At 43.6% G+C, this 24135-nt stretch overlaps 1 protein-coding gene across 1 annotated transcript in view; it reads right to left on the bottom strand.

The window, feature by feature from the left end:
• fstl4 (follistatin-like 4) overlaps positions 1–23830 on the bottom strand; it is a 65767-nt gene extending 41937 nt beyond the window's left edge. The window contains exons 1-2 of the mRNA XM_076274927.1: positions 23728–23830; positions 23107–23349 (exon numbers count right to left, since the gene is read on the bottom strand). Coding sequence (XP_076131042.1) covers positions 23107–23349; positions 23728–23830 — 346 coding nt within the window. The remainder of the gene's footprint in view (positions 1–23106; positions 23350–23727) is intronic.
• Between the last annotated feature and the right edge of the window lie 305 nt (positions 23831–24135).

Below are 24135 nucleotides of genomic sequence, written 5' to 3'. Positions count from 1 at the left end.
TCTGTTGATGGTGGGCTATCCAAATAAAGTGTTAGCCACTAGGCTACTTAGTCCATCCTCACTCAAATAAATCACACCTAATAAGGACTAAAATGAAGAAAAAAAAAGGTTTAATGAAAACTATTACCATTTGACATGAAAACTGTGAATTCATTCTTACTTAAATATGCCCAAGTGACTAGTACCAGCAGCACACTTACTCTAAGAGTGGGATTATACTGTGAATCTATCATGTTAAACTGACTATTGTCGACCCTCTCATAAAAAAAATCCTTGCTGTTCAGAGGAAAGTTAAAAGTATTTCAAAGGCCAAATAGAGAAAAGGGATGAACAAGTTCTGAGGAAAAGACCATCGCTTGAGACTGCTTAAAATCGAGCTGACGCTGCCCAAAATTTAATTGGCAGTATATCTGGCAATATTTTACATGAAATGCAGTGTTAGATGGCTAATTCATCTGTGCGGTCTCATTGGTTTTCCTCTCATCTGCTGAAGGAAGTGATGTAACACATTAGAGGCTGAAATTAAATAACAGTAAAAAATAATTGGAGTTTTAGCTCAGGCTGCCCTCACAAGACCCGGCATATGGGACCCAGAGATCAAAGAGTTGAATCTGGTCGCTGCCAGGAGAACAGGTGTCTCTGCCGAGTTTCGGACTATTCACACAGAACGTCTTTGTTCCCACGGTACAGGGAGTGCTGTGCCGTGACCACTGGCATTATGGGAATACACCATCAGGAGACACGGGCATTCAGGAGCCTAATTAGACACAGTCAATGTTATAACAGGGTACTGATTGATACTGGCTCTCCGTTAACACGTCTTTGAACCTCTGGTTTGCAACTTGGCCCAACTAATGATTTGAGATGCTTTGAAAGGCAATGGCGTGCCTCTCTCATTGGTCTCCCAATGTGAAGGATGGCATTAAGGATGTAGGATAATAAAATACTGTGATGAAAATACAGGACTAAACCCATTTGATTTGGAATGCAGAATGTCTTGTTATTTCTGAGACACCTGACACAACCATGGCCATCAACCATAGCCATCTCATCAGCCATAGCCATAGGTATCTCTCCGCATTAAAAATGTGGCAAATCATACCCTGAGGCAAACAAACACAAACAAGGTAGGCATGTCAGAAAGCATTTGTCCACACCCGGACACACAGTGCTCTGCTTATTCTTATGAGAGGAAACTGTGATCTAAAGTCACTGTTTTCGCTCACACACGTGTGAGTGTTGCCTTCTGCTCGAGCAGATGCCCTGTTCAAACCTGTTCAAACTGCGGAAACACAGACACTGCCAGTTACCAATCACCTTATGATTTAATAAGGGGCTGACTCTTTGACTTTGTTTATTTTTTGTCTTTTTTTTTCCTGAGCTCTTTCTAATCCAAAATTTCAATGGTGTGTGTCTGGGCTGTCGGCTTGCCAGAGGATGTCACCCCCAGCCAGTAAATAATGTATCTCTCTCCGAGCTTTGCTCTGACCCGCAGGGAATTCCCCAGATGTCTCGGCACCTGGTAATACATTTTAAATGCTGCCAGTTGACATGCTTGCTTGCTTTAATTTACAATGGAAGTAAACAGGTCTAAACTGCACTTGCTTGGTGCAGTGTTAACAATCCTGGTGTAACAGCTGCTAGATACTGAGTGGTATTGGTGACTAAATATATGGACGGATCCAACCCTGTCTAAAAGTATCTGAGAAATGTATGGAAATGTATGGATTGTTATGATAAACTGCACATTCCTACACATCTTTACAATCCTGGGGTGCATTTCCCAAAAGCATCGTTAGCAACTAACATGGTTGAAACTATGTAAGTACGACACAACTGTTTCCCAAAACGATAGTTTGAACTATGGTGGTGGAACTTACATAGTCCGATGCATCGTTACACTACATTAGTGTTTGCCAAAACCATAGTAGCAACGAACGTTCGCAACCACTATTGTAAAGTTACAATTACATCTCTCGACCTGTGGTAGAATGATAGTAGAAGCATAGTTCTGGGGATCTTCATGTCAAAGACGTCACTGACGCCAGTTATTTGTTTGCAAATCAATAATTATAAATACATTTAGGTTTCTAATTGATATTTACACTTCTAACCACCATACATACATACTTTAAAATGCCTAAGGCAGAAAATACATAAGTTAAAAGTCAATTAGCAGCCACGTGCACGTAAGTCAAAGTCACACACCTGCAGATAATAATAAGGTGCGCACTTTTTGACCAGTCAGTTGGATGTAGCCTTTGATTTTCAAGGAGTGGAGGGATTCCTTGTTAGTTTACGCAAACCAGGCCAAAAAGGCTGATTCTAAGAATATGATCTGCACAAAAGATAAACTTAGGTAAACAACGATTTGAATATTGTTGTCAAAACCTCAATCCGTATTCGAACTCTTGGACAGGTGACTGTTAAATGCTGCGCACCGGCGGCTGTCATCAGCACACTGCGCCACAGAGTTGACGGCGTGTTTGGGTGAAAAGGGGGTAAATTACAATAGAGTAGCCTACACAACTGTTTCACCAGCACATTTAAATGACATGTATTAAACGTTAATTCAAAGCAGTCGTTAATTTACAAGCCTATATGAACCAATGAATAAACTTGATGACCCTGAATAAAGAAAAACAGAAGATTTCACGGATTAAACTATAAGGTAGTCAGTCCATCATTAAGTCTCTGTTATGTGCAGGTGTGCCCGTTCACGTGCTGCTAAACGTCATTAACCAGACTACTGAAGTTTGGAAACTATCATGGTCCAAACTTACAAAGTACTATGTAAGTAAGTACAACAGTTTTGGGAAACAGTCGTAACTTACATGTTGGTTAGTTGAACGATGCATCATACCACCTCGGAAACGCACTCCTGGTTGATTTTCAATAGATTCTTCCCCAAAGGAGGCACTGATTGAAATAATAGCTTTCTTCTCATCAGACAGGCCACAGAAGGCCCCGGCGTGTCATAGTGAATTATCGCTAATAAGATCTCAAAATTCCATGTGTCAAGAGTGAGAACGTGACACCAGAGGGAAGTTTATTAAAAACCATTAAAAGTATAGTTCACGCCATCACAGGAGCGTTTTAATTCACCCCCTTAACTCTTAATATTTGACAACATTAATTACAAGCAAAGTGATTAAGTTGTTCTTTGTGCAATATTCCTAATAATGGATGATCATGATAGTTATGATAATTATTTTAAGGTATTAGAAACGGTTCAAATTAATTTCCTTGGTTTCGGGGCCTTTGTCTATCCTATTTTCAAACGTTCCCCTGGGTTTGTCTTCATTAAAGAAAAGCTGTGAGTTAGGAGAAAAAATGGAGGAATGCTGGAAGGGCCATCGCCATCTGCAGGAAGTAGCCCATCAATCTCTGCCTAAGGACACTCGTCTAAAGTACATACACATCCCCAATTAAGCACAAAAACAATAGATGCATCTATTGCATGGACACATACACACAGACACACAGATATACACACGCACACACACACTCGCACGCACGCACCCACACACTTATGAGGACATACAGTGGATGCACAGCACCACAACTACTCCTAAATAAGTACCATCTCCAAAGAATCCCCCACACAATAAACACTCTGGCATAATGATGTTGATCTCCAATTCTCGTTTTTCATTGTCATTCATTGTCAAAAATATTATATGAGTATTCTATGAAAGAGAAGCACTTCTTTAATGCAGGGAACTAAAGACATGATTTCTGAGCGCTACTTATTTAAGGAGTAACTGTATTCTCAGATGTTGGATGATGTACAGTAGGTCCTTCTGATGTGGCAAACACCCTAATCAAATCTAATCTGATCTAATTAAAGCTAATCACCCTTTCAAGAGAGTTCCATTATCAGCATCATAGTTGGCCCCACAAGGCTTCCGTTTTAACATTCCATATGTTATCTTAATGCAGAGGAAGTAGATTGGGAACCAAATAGAATGTTCAAGCATTGTTTTTGTTTTTATTGTTGAAAGGGTCTATATAGCTCTTTGTGATGCGATCTTGGGAGAACTCTTTATATGGTGCAATAGAGTCCCGAAGCCATGACGCAGCGTTGCCAAGGCAGCAATTTCACTGGATCTAAACAAATCAATCTACCATTAGAAATCACCATAGCGGTGGCTTTCTTAATCTATTTCAATAGTTTTACAACGTTTCTAAGACGTTAGTATATTTTTTGTACACTGTAGGAATCACATACTACAACATATATTCATACCAACACGATCAAATTCCTGACTACAGAGTTTTATTTTAGCATGGGTTTCCTCCGTAAAAGAGACCTGCATGTAACTTCACAGCATGCGGTTAAAATCCTTAAATTCACGGACGTGTTTTGGCTTTATTTTTTTGGCAAAAAACGTCGCTCTTAACAGCCGCCAGTCTTTGAGAAGACGTGAAATATCCACTGGAATTTTGTTTCTTTCTATTACACCTGCCAGGGAATCCGTGTTATGTGGCTAAGCTGCTGCCTAGCAGGTAAACCACGTTTAAATGGATATATTTATTTTTATTAGCTAGAAATGATGCCACATGTCTACATTCAATGCTATTTATGCCACTTCGAAAGTTTGTTTAGATCTAGTGATTCTGCCGTCATGGAAACGCTACGTCACACTTCGGGACTCAATTTTACCAACTTATGATTCTGACATTCTAGCAGCATCCAAGATTTTGGGAGGATGGTATCCAGGATTTTGCTAGGGGACAGTGTCCAGAATGTTGCTAGAATGGTATCAAGGAACGGTATCAAGGTGCTTACTAATACAAGAACACAAAGAAGTATATAAATTATCATATAATCAGTGAGGAGATGGATGACCTACACATCAACACCACCTCTGGCTTTCTGACATGAAGCCCCACCTCGGAGATGTAAATAAAAATGGCATTCCTGGCTGTTTGGCATGGGTGACCACAGCTGTGCTGGAAACGACCAGGTATGATCGCACCTGTCTCCCTGCTTACAGCGGCACCAGATGCTTCAGTGTGTCGCCATCATGTGAAAACGGGGACAGTCAGATTGTGACCTTGATTCGATGATTAACAGCTCAACTGGGAGCCATTGTTGTGAGTTGTCCTGAGTTGTGAGAAAGCTGAATTGCCAGAAAGACAAGATGACAATGGAAGGGAGATGATATATAGTGGCTATACAGTGGCTCATCACAGGAATAGCCTAAAGCTCACAGGCTAATGCTACGTTACCTGAAGCGGTTGAATGCAGTTCAGCTATAACCATCACGACTATTACTAAATACAGGCTCCATCTGTGTCTCCCGCACTTAAAAATAAAGCCATAGACTGGCAGCAGAGTGCCGCCAGCGCTTTTGATGGATCGCTTTTCCGCGCACGTTGTAATTCATTCAGCTACCTGCAAATGCTCTGTTTCTCCCTTGGCCACCACTGCTCTTCTGAAGGATGGTCGTGTGCTAGCTCTCTCCAGCATACTGTCCTCGGGCCGCGGCGTACAGTCCTATTCATCCTCGCCCCTAATGAGCGAGCGAACACAGTGCCGCTCTCTAATGTCTCTCGCTTCTGCCCCATAGCCAGCTGAAGGATTTGGAGATAATCCTTAAAAATCCACTGCAAGGTGCTACAAGATCCCAATTACCCACCTGGAAGGGTATGGTTAATAAATATCTGTCACGTTAAATTAACTTACCAAACATTTGGTTGAACAAGAAATTAAGATATAATAGTCCTGCTGAAAAATGAACAACTATATTATACCGTACTAATATTAGAAACAATAGGCTACTTCTGCGCTACTTCACATGATATATTTATTGTATTAAGAATGTGATAGTTTTGTGTTATGAAATGGGTGGTAAATTAGCTACATATTTCGTTCTCATGCCCTTTTCCCAGTCAGATCCGCCTTGGCAACTGATAAAGTATTTAGCCTGTAATCATTGGCACTCTGCTGCCCCCCTCCTTACGGAGCCCCTTCCTCCTAACATGACAGCTGGCCACATGCTCACACAGCAGCTCTACACGTGCACCTCCCCAGAGCAGAAGCTACTTTGCTGCCTCTGGAAGAGAGAAGCTGCAGGGCACGCGTGCTGTTAGCTTTCTCTCTCCCTCTCTTTCTCTCTCCCTCTCTCTCACTCTCTCTCTCCCTCTCTTTCTCTCTCTATACAGTTTTTATATCCCTCTCTTTCTCTCCCTCTCCCCCTCTCTCTTTCTCCTCCTCTCGCGTTTCAAACAGCCTCCCTGTCTGGCAGCCATCTTTGTTCAAAGAGGCCTAGAGGCTCTCGGGCGATGTGCCACCTGCTTTCTCTTTCTCTGTCCACTGCGGGAGCGTGGAAAGGTGATAAAGAGTGGTGCAGCGTTAGTGCCATTTTTGGGCAATCCATAATGTATATGCCGAGTGACACAAATGGCTTGGCTTGGGGTATTTTCACATTTTCAACATCTCACCTGAATACAAACTTGAACTGACCAACTGAAATGATCCTGATGTTTATCTCTATTAGTAGTTTGATTCTCATATCCAAATTATCACCATATCTGCCAAAGAACAGCAGCTTCACAAACAAGTTCATGAAAAATAGTCCGGCACATTGTTTCCACAAAAATAAGTCACGCTTGTCAAATTGTGTTCATTTCCTACTTTGTTCCTGCTTAGCTTCAGTAATTCAGCAAAGTCAGGGTATCTGCTGGTCTTGCTGCTGGCTAAAAACAAAAGGTGAAAGGCATATATGATTCTATCTGTCTCACTGAATTGCATTATGCACACTCAATTCTCACTGGTATCTGCTGGACAAGTACCAAAACATGATTAGTTCATAGATTTCACATGTAAAATACATTTTCTACAACCCCACCCCCATATTGCCATAACTCTGAGAAATTGTTGAATTGTGTGCATGTGTGTGTGTACGTGTTTACTGTATGTGTGTGTGTGTGTGTGTGTGAGTGTGTGTGTGTGTGTGTGTGTGTGCGCGTGTGCTTGTAGGTGTGCATGTGCATGCATGCGTACATATCTACTGTGTGTGTATGTGTCATACGTATGATTACTGTGAATGTATGTGTGTGTGTGAATATCTGTTTATGCACATGTGTGCATATGGAATTGGTTAACGTGACCCCTGGAGGCAAACATATGCAAAAAATTGGTCATCCTAGGCCCGAAGATATTTACAGAAAACTCTGTTGGTGTACGGTCACTAAATGTACATATAAATTAATTAATTTTGTATGGCCCCCCATGAACGAAAGTCCATGAAACTTGGCATGCATTCAGAGAGTGATCCTACACTTTCAATTTCGTGCAGTTTTGACCATGTCAGCCAGAGATATTGTGATTACAACACCTAATTTTTTTATTTTAAAATTTTAACTAGGTGGCGCTATACATGAATTGAGTGGTAATGGGATGGGTTGACATGGCCCCTTAAGACCAACATACACAAAAAAGGTGGTTCTCCTAGGCCCTACGGTTCTCGAGATATTCACAGAAAACTGTGTCCGGCCACCTACAGGCCAGTTGGTGTACAGTAACATAAATTTATTTATTATATGGCCCCCAATGAACGGAATCCACAAAACTTGGCGTGCATTCAGAGGGTGTCATAATGATCCTACACTTCCAATTTCGTGCAGTTTTGACCATGTTAGGTCACAGATACCTGCTATTACAACACCTCATTTTTACTTTTTCATTTTTAACTAGGTGGCGCTATACATGAAATGCGTGGTTATGGAATGGGTTGACATGGCCCCTTAAGATCAACATACAAAAAAAAAGGTGGTCCTCCTAAACCCTACGGTTCTCGAGATATTCACAGAAAACTGTGTCCACCCTACCCTCCTTTCGGGGGGTCCAGTCCAGCGGGGGGGCCACAGATCAAAACGAAAAACGATGGTTCCATGCTATCCTTGTGGGGCTACATGCCCACCAAGTTTTGTGCACCCCGGTCTTTCAGTGTCCCGGGAATCCTTGACGTAAAATTGGCCATGCGAAAAAGAAAAAAGAAAAAAAAAAATCTGACTAAACCTTCGCTGCGCGGCATAATTATTATGGCTGCCGCGCAGCGAAGCGGCGGTCATATAGGTTTAGTCAGATTTTTTTTTTTTTTTTTTTTCTTTTTTCTTTTTCGCATGTCCAAATTTCCGTCAAGGATTCCCAAGGATAAGTATATATACTGTTTTGATCCCGTGAGGGAAATTTGGTCTCTGCATTTATCCCAATCCGTGAATTAGTGAAACACACTCAGCACACAGTGAGGTGAAGCACACACTAATCCCGGCGCAGTGAGCTGCCTGCAACAACAGCGCTCGGGGAGCAGTGAGGGGTTAGGTGCCTTGCTCAAGGGCACTTCAGCCGTGCCTACAGGTCGGGGTTCGAACCGGCAACCCTCCGGTTACAAGTCCGAAGCACTAACCAGTAGTCCACGGCTGCCCCTAAAATAGTACGTAGAGACACCAACACCATACCAGACAGACAATGTCTCACTTTCACAACCTCATCGCATAATAGTTAGACAGACTAGAGTAAACCATTAATTCAGTGACAAGCGACTGTCAAGAAATACACAATGGTGCGCTAAAAGTTTAATAGAGATTAAAAATTAAGACGGGCTGAAGCACCACTGAGTACTTGGAAACCATGAGCAGCCATGTTGAAGTGTTTCCCTGCCTCTTTCCAAATGTAGTCTATTTGATCTGATGTGATTAACATGTTGCGTTTGCAAGTCTTTCATGCACTTGCCTCCAATTCCTCTGATAGCTCTGATAAATCAGCATTTTAAATGCAATGCGTCATACAATAATTTGCAGTTTCAGAAGGGAAATTAAAATTCCTAACATAATGACGAGGTTGGCCTTTCACAGTAATTGAGGCTTCAGGGAGGGTAATGGCAGAGAGAAAAAATCTCCATAGACCTTTCAAAAGAGCATTTACAGAACTCCATTTTCCGTAGACAATGTTTTCCCAAACTAGAAGGCTTGCAAACAAATGAAAGTCTTGAAATTGATTTGTTTGGAGCAGTGTTCGTTCACAGTCACACAGTTCACTTATTTACAGTGAAAGAGGAAAATTTTAAGATAAATCATGTAATCAAAAAACAACATAAACCTTTTTTTTCTGACCCCTAATATTGTACATTGAGTTTTGTTTTGTTCATTTATTTTTCTCCTGAGCCTCCCTCTGGATGATCTCCACTCTCGATATTTCCAGTCGACTAGATGTCTTTAGCTTTATGGCACACCCAACAGGCTCATACGGTCTTGTTTTCAAGCAGGTGGATGCTTCACTTTGTCAATTTCCCTCTCGGCAGGTTCTAAGTACTGCTTGTCATTATGGTTGTTTATTATAGCAATTAGTGCCGTAGCAAAGGAACTGTGAATTTAGGTTATGAAATATTTCCAGGAATCAGCAACCGACTTTACTCGGCACGTTAGAGCACCACTTGGGTATCCATTGACTGAGAGCTAATTGCCCACATTTGTATTATTTGATATAATCACATGGAGGCGGGAGGCCATTGTCTTTGCCTATTGCCAACCAAAGTAAAAAATAAATCTAACCAAATAGCCATGAAGATCATAATGGCTGACTCTGACATCTAGCACAGTGCAATTCTTTGAGCATGAAAAAGGTTTATACTGAAGGCTTTGTGTTTCATGAGTTGTGTGATTTTTTTCATTCTCTTTCAAGGGCTTTGTGTCATTCTTCACAGCTTCAAGCAGAAGGTGTCAAAAACACAATAATATTGTGTAAGTGATTAAAGCGAGAGAGAAAGGGAGATAGAGAAAGAGAGAAAAAAAAAACTTTTCTCAGCTTTGAGTTTTTCTCACTACCACAAAGGAACCTTGGCAGCATCACAAGGCATAATGTTCCGAGACAAAACCAAAAGCTTGAAATTCTCACTCATTTTGAAGCCTTAACCTTTAGACATGAGCACTGGTCTCAAAGAGTGCATCTACAGTTTTAATTTACACATAAAACTACAGTATATCTGGCAGGGCAGTAGGTTATGTGGAAAACCAAATCTAAAAAAGCCAAATTGGAAATATAAATTCAGTATAAATCAGAAACTCATTGTGTAAATATTCAGAGAGAGATTTTTTTTTATCATAAATCGAGCGGGTGTCTCTTAAGGTAGCAGGAGGGGGCGCCTGCCGAAAAGCACGCCTCGGGTTCCCACCAGCAGGGGCCGCGTCATGTGACCTCCGACCCAGCAGGAGGGCCCCGGCACCGGATTCGGCTGGCTGATCAAAGACGCCGCACAGCCGACACTCAAGCCAGCCCATCTACCTGCAGGTGCGGGTTAAAAGGAAACCTGGTGCCGTCTCAAAGACCCTGCTTTTGAGAGCGCGAGTGTCAGGCGTATGTGCTTTCTGAACAGGCCAGTTACTTACTTCGGATGCACCGAGCACCTGGCAGACTAGCTGTGCAGAGTGCCAAGTGTTTTTGAGGTTGGTTCGAGTGTGATAGTCTAGGAAACCCTTATAGCCATTAAATTGTGTTGCAGGTCCAGATTTTTCTTGCAATCTTTTGTTCTCTGTTGTTTCCAGGCAGCAGATGCTAGAATATTCTATTTGTTAAACAATTCTTCATTTGTGTTGCATCATTTGGTTGTTCCAAAATGCCTTTTTTTCGCCCCTACACAGCCCCTGATTACTCATTTGGTATTTCAGCTATAGTTTAAGATCCATTGTTCTTTAACCACACCCTAGGGTAAGTGGTAATTTGCCATGCTCCTAGACCAGTGGCAAGCCTGAGAGGAGATTGGAATATGGTGAATATTTACTTAAGCATTTGGAAAAAGGTTGTTCAAAGGTTACTATCATCAAGCCTCCACTTTAATTGGTTTAGAAAATGAGTTTGTCCACGCGTTGGATGTAATTGGAATTAAACTCAAGCATAATATGGTGTGAAAGGTGTCAGTCCTGCTGTTTGATTTATTGTGGCCGGGAACATCTGTGGTGTTTCATTAGTTTTTTATACTTGCATAAATAGGTGTGTTTCCATATGTGTGTGTGTGTGTGTGCTTGAGGTGGAAGGTGAGACACAGAGAGAGAGAAAGAGAGAGAGAGAGTGTAATATCTCCATGTAAGTTATATTATTCATAACAGATTTATGGAGCACTAACTTGGGAGTAACTAAGGCGACAGTTCTCTCATATCTTCACATCAATTTACAAGTTATGTCTCTGTCCTGAATTTCCTCCAGAGGGCCATAAAGCACATTATGGTGTAATATGATATGAATTACCTTAAACTGATCATTTGGAGCCAGACGATAGCAGTAATGTCACAGTGTCCTGCGAAGCAGCACCCAATGACTAATATATCAGTCTTACCGTCTGTTGACATTTACTTGTGATGTCCTTACCTGCTTGTAAATCTGTAATTAACATTGTTGATCCTTGTGTGTTTCTTAATTAAATCACTGGGATCTACAGGACAGCTCAGAGCAGGTATTGATAATGGCTCTCAATTAATTGTGCTCTTCTTCCATCAATCTAGTTTTCGGCACAATGCACCTGTTAGAGTAATTAAGAGCCAAGCCGATGTTCAGTCAGTCACATAATTGTCTGTCTGACTCAGTGCAGGAAGGGAATCGTGTTTACCCTCGTCCTGCTGTAGTTTGTCTCAGCCTTGGTTAAAATGTGAGGCAGGTCTCCCCAAATAAGCGTTAAGTTCCATCAAGCCCGAGCGTGGAAAGCATATCTGTGTGAGAGGCAGTTCTATTATCACGTCTCAGTCTAAAAGCCATTTCTTATGCCTCGGAGAAAAAAAATGTGTGTGTGTGTGTGTGTGTGTGTGTGTGTGTGTGGTTTGTGTTTGTGTTTTTGTTTTGTGCTGTGTGTTGTGTGTTGTGTGTGTATTTGTATGTGTATGTGATTATGTTGTGATGTGTGTGAGTGTGTGTGTGTGTGTGTGTGTGTGTGTGTGTGTGTGTATGTGTGTGTGTGTGTGTGTGTGCGCACAAGATTTGGGAGTCACTTTGAGATTTTCTATTCTTTGCAGCACTGCACCACCGGGCAAGTTGTGCAATGGCCTGCTTCAATGAGTCTGCTGCCCGGCACAGCAAAAGAAAAAAATGGAAAAAAAAATGACTAACTGTATTTTCACAGATTATTGCAGGCCCACTGAAGCCTGGTTCGAGGGTGCACCTCTGGGATGGGGATTCAGGTTTGCAAGGGGGTGGCATCGGGGGCAGGCTCAGCACAGGACGGAGTGGGCGGAGCGGGTGAGGGAGAGAGAGAGGGGAGAGGGGGGGGGGGCGCCAGGCCGGCCCCTAGGGGGGGTGGAGTGGGGGCGGACGAGTGGAGAGAGGAGAGCTGGAGTTCAGGCTCCAGGGCAGCCGAGAAGAAGTGGTTCAGAAAGAGGCTCCCGGGGAAGTACGGTCCAACTCCTTTTTTTTTTGTGTGCGTGTGTTTTATTAGTAGGAGGCCTGAGCGGGAGAGAGAGATGGCTCTGTCCTCTTTCAGATTTTGATGCTGTAGAAAAGGGAGGGGTAGCGAGTGATTCTCCTATCATTGGTTCAGCTTTTTTATATTGTCCACAGCCAAGTCAGCCTTGCAATGACTTCTGCCCGAACCAACAAAGGTGGAAATCTCTCTGTTGTGCACCTCTTTGATGTTGCGTTCATTGATTCTGCTTTGGTAATTGGCCACTCATTTGAGCTCCGATTTATGTAAGTGTGTGTAAAATGAAAGTCAATAGCGGCAAGAACAACAATTAGAGCCATTGTCAAATTTGGTCTCATTTTAAAAACTAATTTTGTTTTGATCTAGAGGAATACCTAATGATCTAATTACTGCTTATACAAGAACATTTGGCTGTTTTTCAGTAATTAGCATAGATATTGTAACCATTTTGGAAAGGTGTGAGTTTTACCTGTGCATGTGCAAACCCTCAAAATAACCTTTACATGAACATCTGAGGAGTAAGGTAGCAGGGAAGACTTACTAGCTATTGTGTTCAACAACCATGTTCAACACTTAATATCCCTGCAGCTTTGATTTAAAAGCACCACATATTATTCTATCTATCATGGCACTACAAGGACTATGTTGTAAACACTTTCCAAGTTCTCTGTACTCCTTTTTCAGCCTACAGAGTTCAGCTTTTTCACTTGGGAAATTAAATTTGGTCAGGCCCTCATATACTTAACTGAACATTCACTTTTTAATAGGCAAATAAATCACAGACTCACTCTGTATGTAATGCATATGTCTGGTGAGGGCAGTAAGTAATTTCTTATTAACCGCATATAACATTGCTATTAACCACATTATAACATTGCTATTCTGTTGAGGAAAGGTCAGGAAAAGTCAACATTGTATAGTATATATGTGTGTGTGTGTGTGTGTGTAGGTGTGTGTGGGAAGGAGCTAAGAGTGATAAAGAAAGTGTGTGAGAGAGAGAGAGAGAGAGAGAGAGAGAGAGAAGAGCGCATGTGCCTGCGAAGAAATCCATCACTGGCATAAAAACAATAACATGCGTGAATAACTCCCTAAGGCTGTGTGGCAGACCCCCAGGGGCGTGTGTCCGTGTGTGCGTGTGTGTGTGTGTGTGTGTGTGTGTGTGTGTGTGTGTGTGTATGTGTGTGTGTGTGTGTGTATGTGTGTGTGTGTGCGTGTGTGTGTGTGTGTGTGCGTGTGTGTGTGTGTGTGTGCATGTGTGTGTGTGTGTGTGTGCGTGTGTGCGTGTGTGTGTGTGCGTGTGTCTGTGTGTATGTGTGTGTGTGTGCATGTTGTCTACGCAGCAGCTCTGGGGGATATGCGCGTGCCACGTCTCTCCAGCTGCAAGCCAGGACGCCAGGACTCTCTAATGAGACCAAAGGCCACGCCGCCACCAGACATTAGCGCCGATTTTTCTCATGGCTCCCGCAGGGCACGAAAAGAGGGACAGGGAGAGGCATTAGACAGAGACTGAGGGAGGAGGTGCCTCTCGGCCCCGTAGGTAACGGTCGGATAATCCCTCACACCATCCCTCATCCACACCATCCCTCATCCGAGTGCCCAGGACTCGCACCGGACAAAGAACGAAGGGGAAGAGAGAGAAGAATGGACCAAGGGCTAAGAACGCGACCAGAAGGGACGGCACTCCAGGGCACAGGTAAATAAATGCAGCTGGACCCTCACATCAGATGCACTCTGTGTTTTATGTCTTTTACATATGGACTTTTCATTTTGTTTTGTTTATTTACTATTAAGTTATTTAAAACTACATTTTTTATTTATGTTTTGTTTATTTACTATTAAGTTGTTTAAAACTATTTTTAATTTCTCCTTTTCTGCTTTTATTTACTATCATTTACTATTCCATGCTTCTGTTTATGTAAAGCACATTTAACTGCCACTGTGTAAGTTTACACTATGTAAATAAACTTGCCTTGACTTCTTCTCTTAACAGACACCACTGAGTCACTCATTAAGCCTGGTGCAGCCAGGAGGAGCCATAGGAGCCTGTACCCAAGATCTGGGCCGGACCTATGCCTGATCTGGGCCTGATCTGAGCCGGAGGTGGCCCACACGTGGGCTGCTACCAGGGGGCCCTTTATATTTCATCCAACCTCACCTCCGCCTCCAAGGTTCAGACACATCACTGAGCAAACTCTGGGCGAGAAAGTCATCAGCCAAAGTCGTCCGAGGGATCAGGCAGGGTCAGCGAGAAATCTCTCTTTTCATCTTCAGAGCCACATATGTACTCACGGCCCACTGGGACACACACACACACACACACACACACACACACACTTTCATCACAGAAAAAGAAATCCTGTAAAAATAGCTTTTTACTGCAAAGAGAATTCTCCATGACAGTGATGATCAGCTTTTATAAATTTGACTTGCACATAGCAATTATGCTCGTGCTCTTTGTAAATTTGCTTGTCTTGTGTTAACGCCTACTGGGAGAGTAATGACTGATGAGAGTGAAGGGACTCATCCACAACCACCCACATAAAACAGACATGATGTTTATAAGAAAATGGCACCATTGAGGGCTGGTAGGGACTGAGCCCTCAATCCTTCTATAGACATTTACCAGGAATCTACCCAGTCAGTAGATAATAGGTACAGGTGAGAAGGCTAAGGGTGACTTCAGGGTCACAGCGATGGGTACCTGAGCATTATGACAGCTCAATCACGCCACTGCTGGAGTGCACACACACACACACACACAGACAGCACGCCCCTGGACACACGTCCAAACCGTCGGAGTGGAAAGATTCCCTCTGACAGCTCACATTTCTCGGTCAGACGGAAGACTTTGCTCCTTGCCACAAGGTCAGGTGGAGGACAGACAGTCAGAGAGACAGACAGAGAGAAAGAGAGACAGGTGGACAGACAGATACTCCAGGGAGGTGGGGCATGGAACACACACGTGTGGGCCCTCGCGTCTCCCGTCTGCGCAAGACATTTTTACGAGTGTCATCAAACATCAGTCAGCGTGGGTAGCGCGGTGCGGCTGCGAGTTCAGCTCCTCCGCCAGGACAATACACTGTCAGAAGCTCGACCTCACTTTCTTTATCATGTCATCACCGTCACAGCCCAGTGTTCTCGAGACTGCATAGTATTGCGCACACACACACACACATACACACACACACACACACACACACACACACACACACACACACACACACACACACACACACACACACACACACACGACATACAATCTAAATAAATAACACACACCTCCTGAACGGCTCTTGGTTACTTGAACCACAAGGCTGTGCATGAAATTGAATCCCTGGGCGTAGTTTGAAAAGATAGTGGTTTTGGTTATGGTTTTTAATCCTGCACAAGATATGCATGGCTACATATGTCTCAGGAGATGCCAGGCAAAATACAGATAAATTGCCTGTGTTTTTTTGTGCATGATTCAAGGCCAGAGAGTATTTCCATACAATACCACACTAAATTGTATAGCCAGGCCAAAGACAGAAAAAAGGCTTCTCCTCTAACAAAGACGAGTGATAGCCTTTGGCCTTCCTTAGTTCCTGCTATCTTCCAGAATCCTATCTGTCTCAATGTAAGCTGTACCCAGGGGGCAACTAAGATATATCTGCCTCAATGTAAGATGTACCCAGGGGGCAACTAAGAAGCCCACCTCACCTCTGTTGCTGGATAAATAGTGTTCTGTCTTGTAACACACACTCATACATACTCTCTCTCTCTATCTCTCTCTCTATCTCTCTCACACACAGACACAGACACAGACACACACACACATACACACACACACACACACACCCACACACACACACAGAAATAGAGACACTGTGTGCGTGCGTGCCTGTATGTGTGTGTATGTACATGAGTGTGTGCGTGCCTGTATGTGTGTGTATGTGTACATGTGTGTGTGTGTGTGTGTGTGTGTAACAATTTGTTCTGGTCAACTCCTTTTCCAGAAGATACAGCATGGGGGTCCCGTCAACTTTAAGCCATTTTACACAGGCCAGGACATTTAGCAGCAAGCCTCTAGCATCACTCTGTTCACCTCCAGAAAGAGATGGAGAGAGACAGGACAGAAAGAGAGAGACCTAGATAACGAGTGAAAAAAGACTAAGTGAGTGAAAGAGAGTGAGAGAGACAGAGGGAGGGAGAGAGGGAGAGACAGGACAAAAAAGAGTCAGTGAACAAGTAAGAAAAGACTAAGTGACTGAGAGAGTGTATGAGAAAGAGAGAGAGAGAGAGAGAGAGAGTGAGAGAGAGAAGAGTAAGGAGCCAACAATGACTCTTGGCGAATGCTGGCACACAGTGACTTCATTAACCGGATTGCAGTTGAGAACGCAACTGAGTCCTGGATGTTAATGACTTTTCTCCTCTATTCATAATTGAATTGAAGCTCTGACAGGAATGTAATATGTTTAAATGGCAAAGTTTCCCAAGTTGCACCCAGCTGCTGCACTGGCCATATGTTTTTACACAACCATTAAAGTGATGAAGAGAATGAATTCGACGGGCCAAATGAATTCATTCGTCACCTGAAAACCCTCCCCTTGGTTTGCGACCACTGCCAAGAGCTCTCAAAAGTTTGACTACATGAGCCGCAGTAAAACAGCAGAGATGCATAGCAATGGATTCTAAACTTCTCAAAGAGACTCCATTAGGCTCACACAGGAAAAGGAAAAGAACACACACACACACAGTGTTGTTGTGACTGATATGCTAGATTGCTTTGTATACAAGATAAACTTGCCTGGCCTTGTACAAATACAGGTCATGTATAGTGAATGAGGCTGAATGGTTTTCCTCTCAGCCCCTGCTGATTTGAACAAATACTTTTTTATATACGGCGTATACTGCAGGCCATTGTGATGACAAGGGGAGGAGTGCTGTTTGTTACTAAGTGCTAGAAGCTCTGGGGACATTATGAGATATACTGTAAAAATAAGCTCCGCTTGTGGTACTGATCTTTACAGAAGCTGTCTCACTTTTCTACATTAGAGAGCCAGAGGTTGTGTTATGGCTTTAAAGGATGCCTCTGGTGAAAAGCAGACACAAAAAAGAACCTTGTGTCTCTTAGCACCCGTCTGGAGAAACAGAGAAAACAGAGAGGAATAACAACATTATGACAGGCATGTCAAAGTACGTTAGCCGTGAATAGGCATCTCCTTTCGGAGGAGATTATTTGGTTTTGCTGCAGATTGTGGGCGTGTTTGCCTGTGACGGGGAGCGGATGAGCCCATTTGTGCACGGGCCTTCAGGGGTCCTTTGGCAGGCAGGGAGATGGCAGCGGGGTTGGCATAGAACAAACGCTGCGAAGAAGACAAGGAAACAAGGGACAGTTGTATTGTCATGCCTCTGAGGGATCTCTCTCTCTCTCTGTGTGTGTGTGTGTGTGTGTGTGTGTGTGTGTGTGTCCATGTGTGTGCGTGTGAGAGAGAGAGGACACAAAACACTGAGCCCCAGCTCTGACGCTCTTTAACAAAACGGATTGTGGAAAAAGTTAGCCTTGTTTGTGTCTGCTGAGCACTGAGGCGTGGGGAGTGACAGCTATTTGATCTGAATAAGAAGCTCAGGAACATTCCCCACCACAGAGCTGACTACTCTGGATGAAAGGCCTCCACCATAAATCACTTGAAAATCCCAGCCACATTTGGTATTACAATGCACTTGTTCCACTTTAAATGCAGCAATAAGTACACTTTAATATATATAGAGCAACAACAAATAGTGGCACATTGATGTTTTTTAATGTATGTGGCAAGTAGTTGCAGTGTTGCACAATGATACTTCTGAATTAACTAGAACCCGGTTATAAAGTATGTATTATATTTGTAATGTTAATAAGTGCTTAATAGTATAATTGCAATGCAACAAGGGTACTACTTTTAAAAAGAGTTAGTGAACTCCTTGCACCATATGGTGGCCAACAGAAGTTTTGTGCTTTTCCTGCAAGAGAGTGATGTTCATGAGGCAGGGGACTGGGACCGGGACCAGGGGACGTCTCTAACTGGGACAGAACGTCCGACTCCAACCAGCAAATACTCCGTTATAATGAATCTGTAGGGACAAATCAAGCTAATGAGGTGACCACGTGACCGCTGGGAGCAGGAGGCTGTGTGGTGCCTACTGCGGATGGGCTAAGAGCGATGGGAGTCATTTGGAGGCTCGTTAATAACGAAAACAATAACAAATAAAGTGCTGTCGAGAGAGTCGCGGTCGTGTCACACCTGGCCCCTGCACTTCACAATCAGACCCGCGTGATGAATGGAGAAGCACCAGTCTTTTATCAAACCAGGGCAAATGTATGGACTCAATCTTAGCTGGTCCTTGTAAAGCAGTGTCTCAAAAGGCATGGACAGGAAGATTTACAAACACCTTAACAATTATGCGTCTCACTATGTATCACTTATTTATGCCTCTTATTATTATGAAGAGATTAAGTCGTGATCAGAATCAGAATCAGTTTTATTGGCCATGTATACTTACGTACACAAGGAATTTGACTTTGGTAGGTGCTCACTATACACTCAACAAATAGACATGTAGTAGTAACAAATAGACATGTAGTAGTAACGAATAGACATGTAGTAGTAACAAATAGACATGTAGTAGTAACAAATAGACATGTAGTAGTAACAAATAGTCATGTAGTAGTAACAAATAGTCATATAGTAGTAACGTTTAATTCAGTAGACACATACTGTACAATTGAGATAACAATATACATATTTAGATTTATATCATTTAGATTCACATCAGTTAGAATTAGTCTGTCTTTCCTCAAAGGGAGACAATGGTGAACGTAATGGCGAACATAATAGCTTCAACAGGAGTCTAACGGTAAATACTGAACATGGACATACACTTCCCGTGGCATGGCAGACAGTTCATGTTTAGCTCATGAAGAGCAAGTCATTATAAAGCTGTTTTGCAGCTCGATCTAAGTGCTTTGGACACCTCAGGGTGCCGGGTGGGAGGTGTTGATGATATGCGTCGGGAGCAGGGGCGTAGGCCGTGACAAGGCAAGGGCTCGATCCTGGGAAGCTCCAACGTCTAATGAAATAACCAGGCTCCGGCGGCGTCAGAGGCAAACGAGAGGATAAGAGCAATCAAACGCTATAAGCCAGCGCACACCCAAGGGGAGAGGTTTGGGGGGGGGGTGTCTGGAGAATGTCAGTGGACGTCTCCGTCGGGGCCCGGAGACTGATCATTATCCCATGTGTCATGGCGAGAGGGCCGCTTCGGTGTCTGGGGCTTGGGGGAGATCTAAACTCGTCGTGACCTCAGCGCGATTAATTTGCGCGTCGGTGTCAGAGTGGACTCTGGCAGCAGCAGTAGTAGCAACGCTGGGTGGGTGGAAAAGTCGGAGCACCAGGGTTCAAACCCCGGAGGGGCCGGATGAAGCGGTCAGCACCGCCGCCGCTTCACAGACGAACCCCCTGCTGCGCTGCCCGGCCGAGCAAAAACAGCCGGGCGCTTTGTTGTGCGCTGCCCGCCACTTTAGCTCTCGCTGAGATGAAAGCTATTCAGCCGACGAGGGGGTTGCCTGGGCTTTTTTTCGCATTGTTTTGGGCGAGTGCGGTTTTAATCAAAGCGAGGTCACGGAAGAGGGCGACCTGAAGTGCCATAACTCTTTAATTATCAGCGAAAGACAGAGAGGGTTTCTTTTTTTTTGCAACAGTTCGAAAACTGAAAAAAAAAGCTGTTGTTGCTGCTAGAGTTTATAATGGAGTGGATATTTAATTACGTGACACTGTGTGGGAGTCAAAGAGCTATCTGTTCTCATCTAAATGAATCTACAGAGATTTGTCTGCTTGTAATAATCCCTTTGAAAATTAAGTTTGTGAAAATGTGCGCCATAAACAGTCGAGTCCCCGTGAATATGTGCATTTGAAGATCTGTGTGTGTGTGTTTGACTGAGTGAGTGTGGGTTTGTGTGTATCTATGTATGTGTGGTTTTGCATCTTCACTGTGGAAAAGAAAAACTTTGTTACATCAGTGAAGTCACAGTAGGTTCAACTTCTTGTCTTCATGAATCACACAAAGACCATGAGCCTCAACTGTGATCTGCACATGGATTTGGATGACCAAACCCAAATTTATCTATGGCCTGTCAGTCACTAAGGGCTGCTCGACCATCACTGTGAAACTCACAGACCTTCACAGAGCTCACCACAATCATATCTGTAGCCTGTCAGAGGTTACGAGCCAAAAGCCAAAGGCTTACATCAATACTATTGAATGCTGTGGAGACTGCAGTCTCCCTCTATTGGCATCAAAAAAGGTGTGTTGAAAGAGTGTCTCTGTGTTTAAGGTGGGTGAGAGAACAGGGCTACAGTATGTTGTGGAGGTAGACAGGTTAGGGGATGGAGAGGAGAGGGGAAATCAATAGCCCCAAGCCTAGCCTCTTTCCCACTCCCATCTGTCCCCTCCGATGTGCACCCTGCCCCATCTATATCTATTAAAGGTGAGGCTGGCACGCCAGTCCAAGAGACCCGCGGGTGATGCCAGAATAAACTATCACTTTTTAAAAATGTAATGCCAGGCTAGCACCAAAATTGCTGCTTGCGAGGGAACAGGCCCCCGAGATCAATGACACAAATAAAACACTTGATTAAAAACTTGATTCCATCGCAGGGAGCTTGACATGTGTAGCATTCAAGTGATGTCAGATTCAAGTAACAACTGAGAAACATTGCAAATGCGCCTGGAAAGGGAGAAAGTTATGTTCGAAAAGTACAACTATTGAGTTGGTACATTTTCATTATTGATGACCATTAAATGTTAGTTCCATTGTGATAGCCCAGTCAGCAATTAGACAATAGCTTCTACTTAAAGTCACAGAGAAGTGCTGGTGCAATCAGAAACAGTGTGTCTCAAAGTGTATTATTCTAATAACCTCCTTTTGCTGCCTGCACCATTGTCATTGCCACACTAAGACACTCCAGCAGTTTAAGCAACTAGCTCTCAAGCACACAAGTATTTCCCGAAATGCTAAATGAATCTGAAAGTCTGTCATTTACAATTTACTCCCAGAGAATCTGTAGTCTGATTTATAGCTGTGTGTTTGCAGACAGGAAAGGGGGAAAAATGCTCTGACGCAGCATATCTTTCAAATCTCTTTACAAACAACCTTGCATGCTTTTGCCCATTCCTCCATGCTTTTCCCGTATGCATTCATCTCCTGCTCTGGCTGCACATCCCCCCCTCCACACACACACACACACCCCTTGGCCACCTCTCTATCCCAAGATGAGACACCGTGGGGAGAAATCGGACCTGACATTTGTGTGCTGCTGCTTATTTGAATGCCTGCGTGGAGTCGACCTGCTGGTGGAGCAGCGATAGTGTGTAATGTGGCGACTGAACACCTGTCTAATTTGGATTAAGCATGCATGGCATCGTCAGCTGGGGATCTTTTTCTCTCTAATTTGAAATGACTGAAAGGTTTTTTTCCTCCCCCCCAAGCCCCCAAGGCATGTATTTTTTTTTCTTTTTTTTTTTTTCTTTCCTGTGTGAGTGCATGGCATGCCACCCCACTAGTAAACCCACTTTCACTTTGGTGCCACACAACGGTAAATGTCAGGGGGCTGGCGAATGCCTGCGATGTCGGTAGGGTGGTTTTATCAGGACAAGGTGCAAATGACCTTGAGTGATGTCCAGACTTGGCGCCGCTCTGCTACACATTCAGCATGACTAATTCACTCGTGTGCAGAATGACTTTCCAGTGGCCAGTCCAGTATACGGTCAACAAAATATGACATAGAGCTACTTGTAAAAGATGACATTTAAAATATCATCAAGGGTGGGGGGGGGGGGGGGGTGATAGTGGTTTTAATGCCCTTTGTGATTTATGGGGGTGTAAGGGGGTTAGAAAATGGAAGAGTGTTGGCCGGCCGTCTATGGGTGACAATGTACTGGATGGAATCTACACCCCATTCCAGAATATTCCGCTGATATGAATCCAGGGATCATGCTGAGAGACAGTAGCGTATAATTACAGCCTGTTTATACCAGCGCTAAATAACTGCTTTGCTCTCATAATAATTCAAATGACCACAGAAAATGCAGTAAAACAGAAAACAAATCACTGTTTATGGCCAATTTTAATAAGGTGAATATTTTTATTCAAACTCGCCATTAATCGCAACTCTATGGATCATGTCCACCATGCTGGGAACAAACCCTGTTATTTTATGAGGGGTTTTTAACTGCCTCACGCTTCAAACAGTTTGCTGAAGTATGTTAATCCACATGCTAACCTAAGGTCATGCTGCTTATCGTGCTTCATGTTTTCATCATGGGATTTTATGGTGTTTCGCTCTAATTAGAATCAGTAAGTTACACACGGCACTTAAACTACAGGTTGTGCACTGCATTCAATTGAACCCATTAACATAGACAAACAACTCCTTAGGAGATCATTGTAATTAGCAAGTAAATGGACAACTAAGTCATTCCTAAGTAATGGACTAAATCCAAAACCGCTCAATAGCAACCTCCCACAATCATCAAACTACAAACGACTTATTATTATACTGCTAAGTGAACCAGCAAAGAATTCATTTTTCATTTACGAGACATTTCAATGGTTAAGACCAACCGAAAAAAGAACTACCAGCAAAAGCCTGAGTATTGAGGTCACAGCAAATCTTACCTTTGAAGAAGCAGTCCTTGCTGTGCACCACATATACTCTTTTCTTCTGGAGGCAAGACGTACGGTACACTTCACAGTGGTTCTCGTAGAACCGGCCGTCGGAGCCACACACGGGCACAAAGGTGGGGTGGCATTTCTCCTGGCACACACACTCAGCCTGACCCGTCTGCAGTGCCACCACACATTGGCGTCCCCTGCCACAGAACTTCCTTCGGCAGGGTCCCCCATCCACTTCATGGGTCACTGGAAAAGAGAGTTAGTGATATGTTAGGCCCCTACTCTAGATGTTATGGTTATGGCTTTTGGATGACACACTTAGTCTCTGCTTTGCAGCAATACCCTCAAACATAACTGTTTAGACATGTAATTACTTGTAGAAAAAGACTGTTGTTATATGATCTGGTGAGATCTTTTCTTGGAGCACCCACTGTTATCTTAGTATATTTAAGAGCGAGTAAAAAGGATGTACCCCCCCCCCCAAAAAAAATGGTAATCTTGAGAATGTCTATTGTATTGTCTATTGTACTGTCTATAGTAATTGTCTGGTACAACAAGACTTTGTTGGCGATTCACAGTCTATAGATAACATCAAACATGACAACACCTGATCTCACACCTTGCCTCCTTTCCCGAACAAGACTGCCCCCCTCTCCACCACCACCACCACCACCAACACTTTGCTCCTGATACCCCCTGCTTGGCCACCACCTCTGCGTCTCTGCATGCAGAACCTCCCGCTCCCCCTGCTGATTTAATCTATTTGCACTTAAAGCAGCAGCACAAAAAGCTGCTGAGGCTTGCAGTCACTCCACCTTGGATTGATCTTGCCAGACCCTGGAGCCTGGAGGCGACCACGCCTGCTGGGATCTGAGCGTGGATTTATGGGGCCTGAGGAGCGGGAAGCGCAGGGCTGTGCTGCACTGTGTGTGGGGGGGTCAACGAGGGCAAAGCTCAACCCTTGCTACCCCTCTGGCTGCTCTCCCTCCCTTTGCGAAACTGATAAGTAAACGTCAAAAGCAGAGGTGCGTT

This window comes from Alosa pseudoharengus, unplaced genomic scaffold (genome assembly GCF_046254945.1).
Source record: "Alosa pseudoharengus isolate Yale_2024_CS ecotype anadromous, Long Island Sound unplaced genomic scaffold, YU_APseudo_1.1 YU_APseudo_1.1_scf_8, whole genome shotgun sequence".
NCBI lineage: Eukaryota > Metazoa > Chordata > Actinopteri > Clupeiformes > Clupeidae > Alosa > Alosa pseudoharengus.
This window is presented reverse-complemented; position numbering and strand designations above follow the sequence as displayed.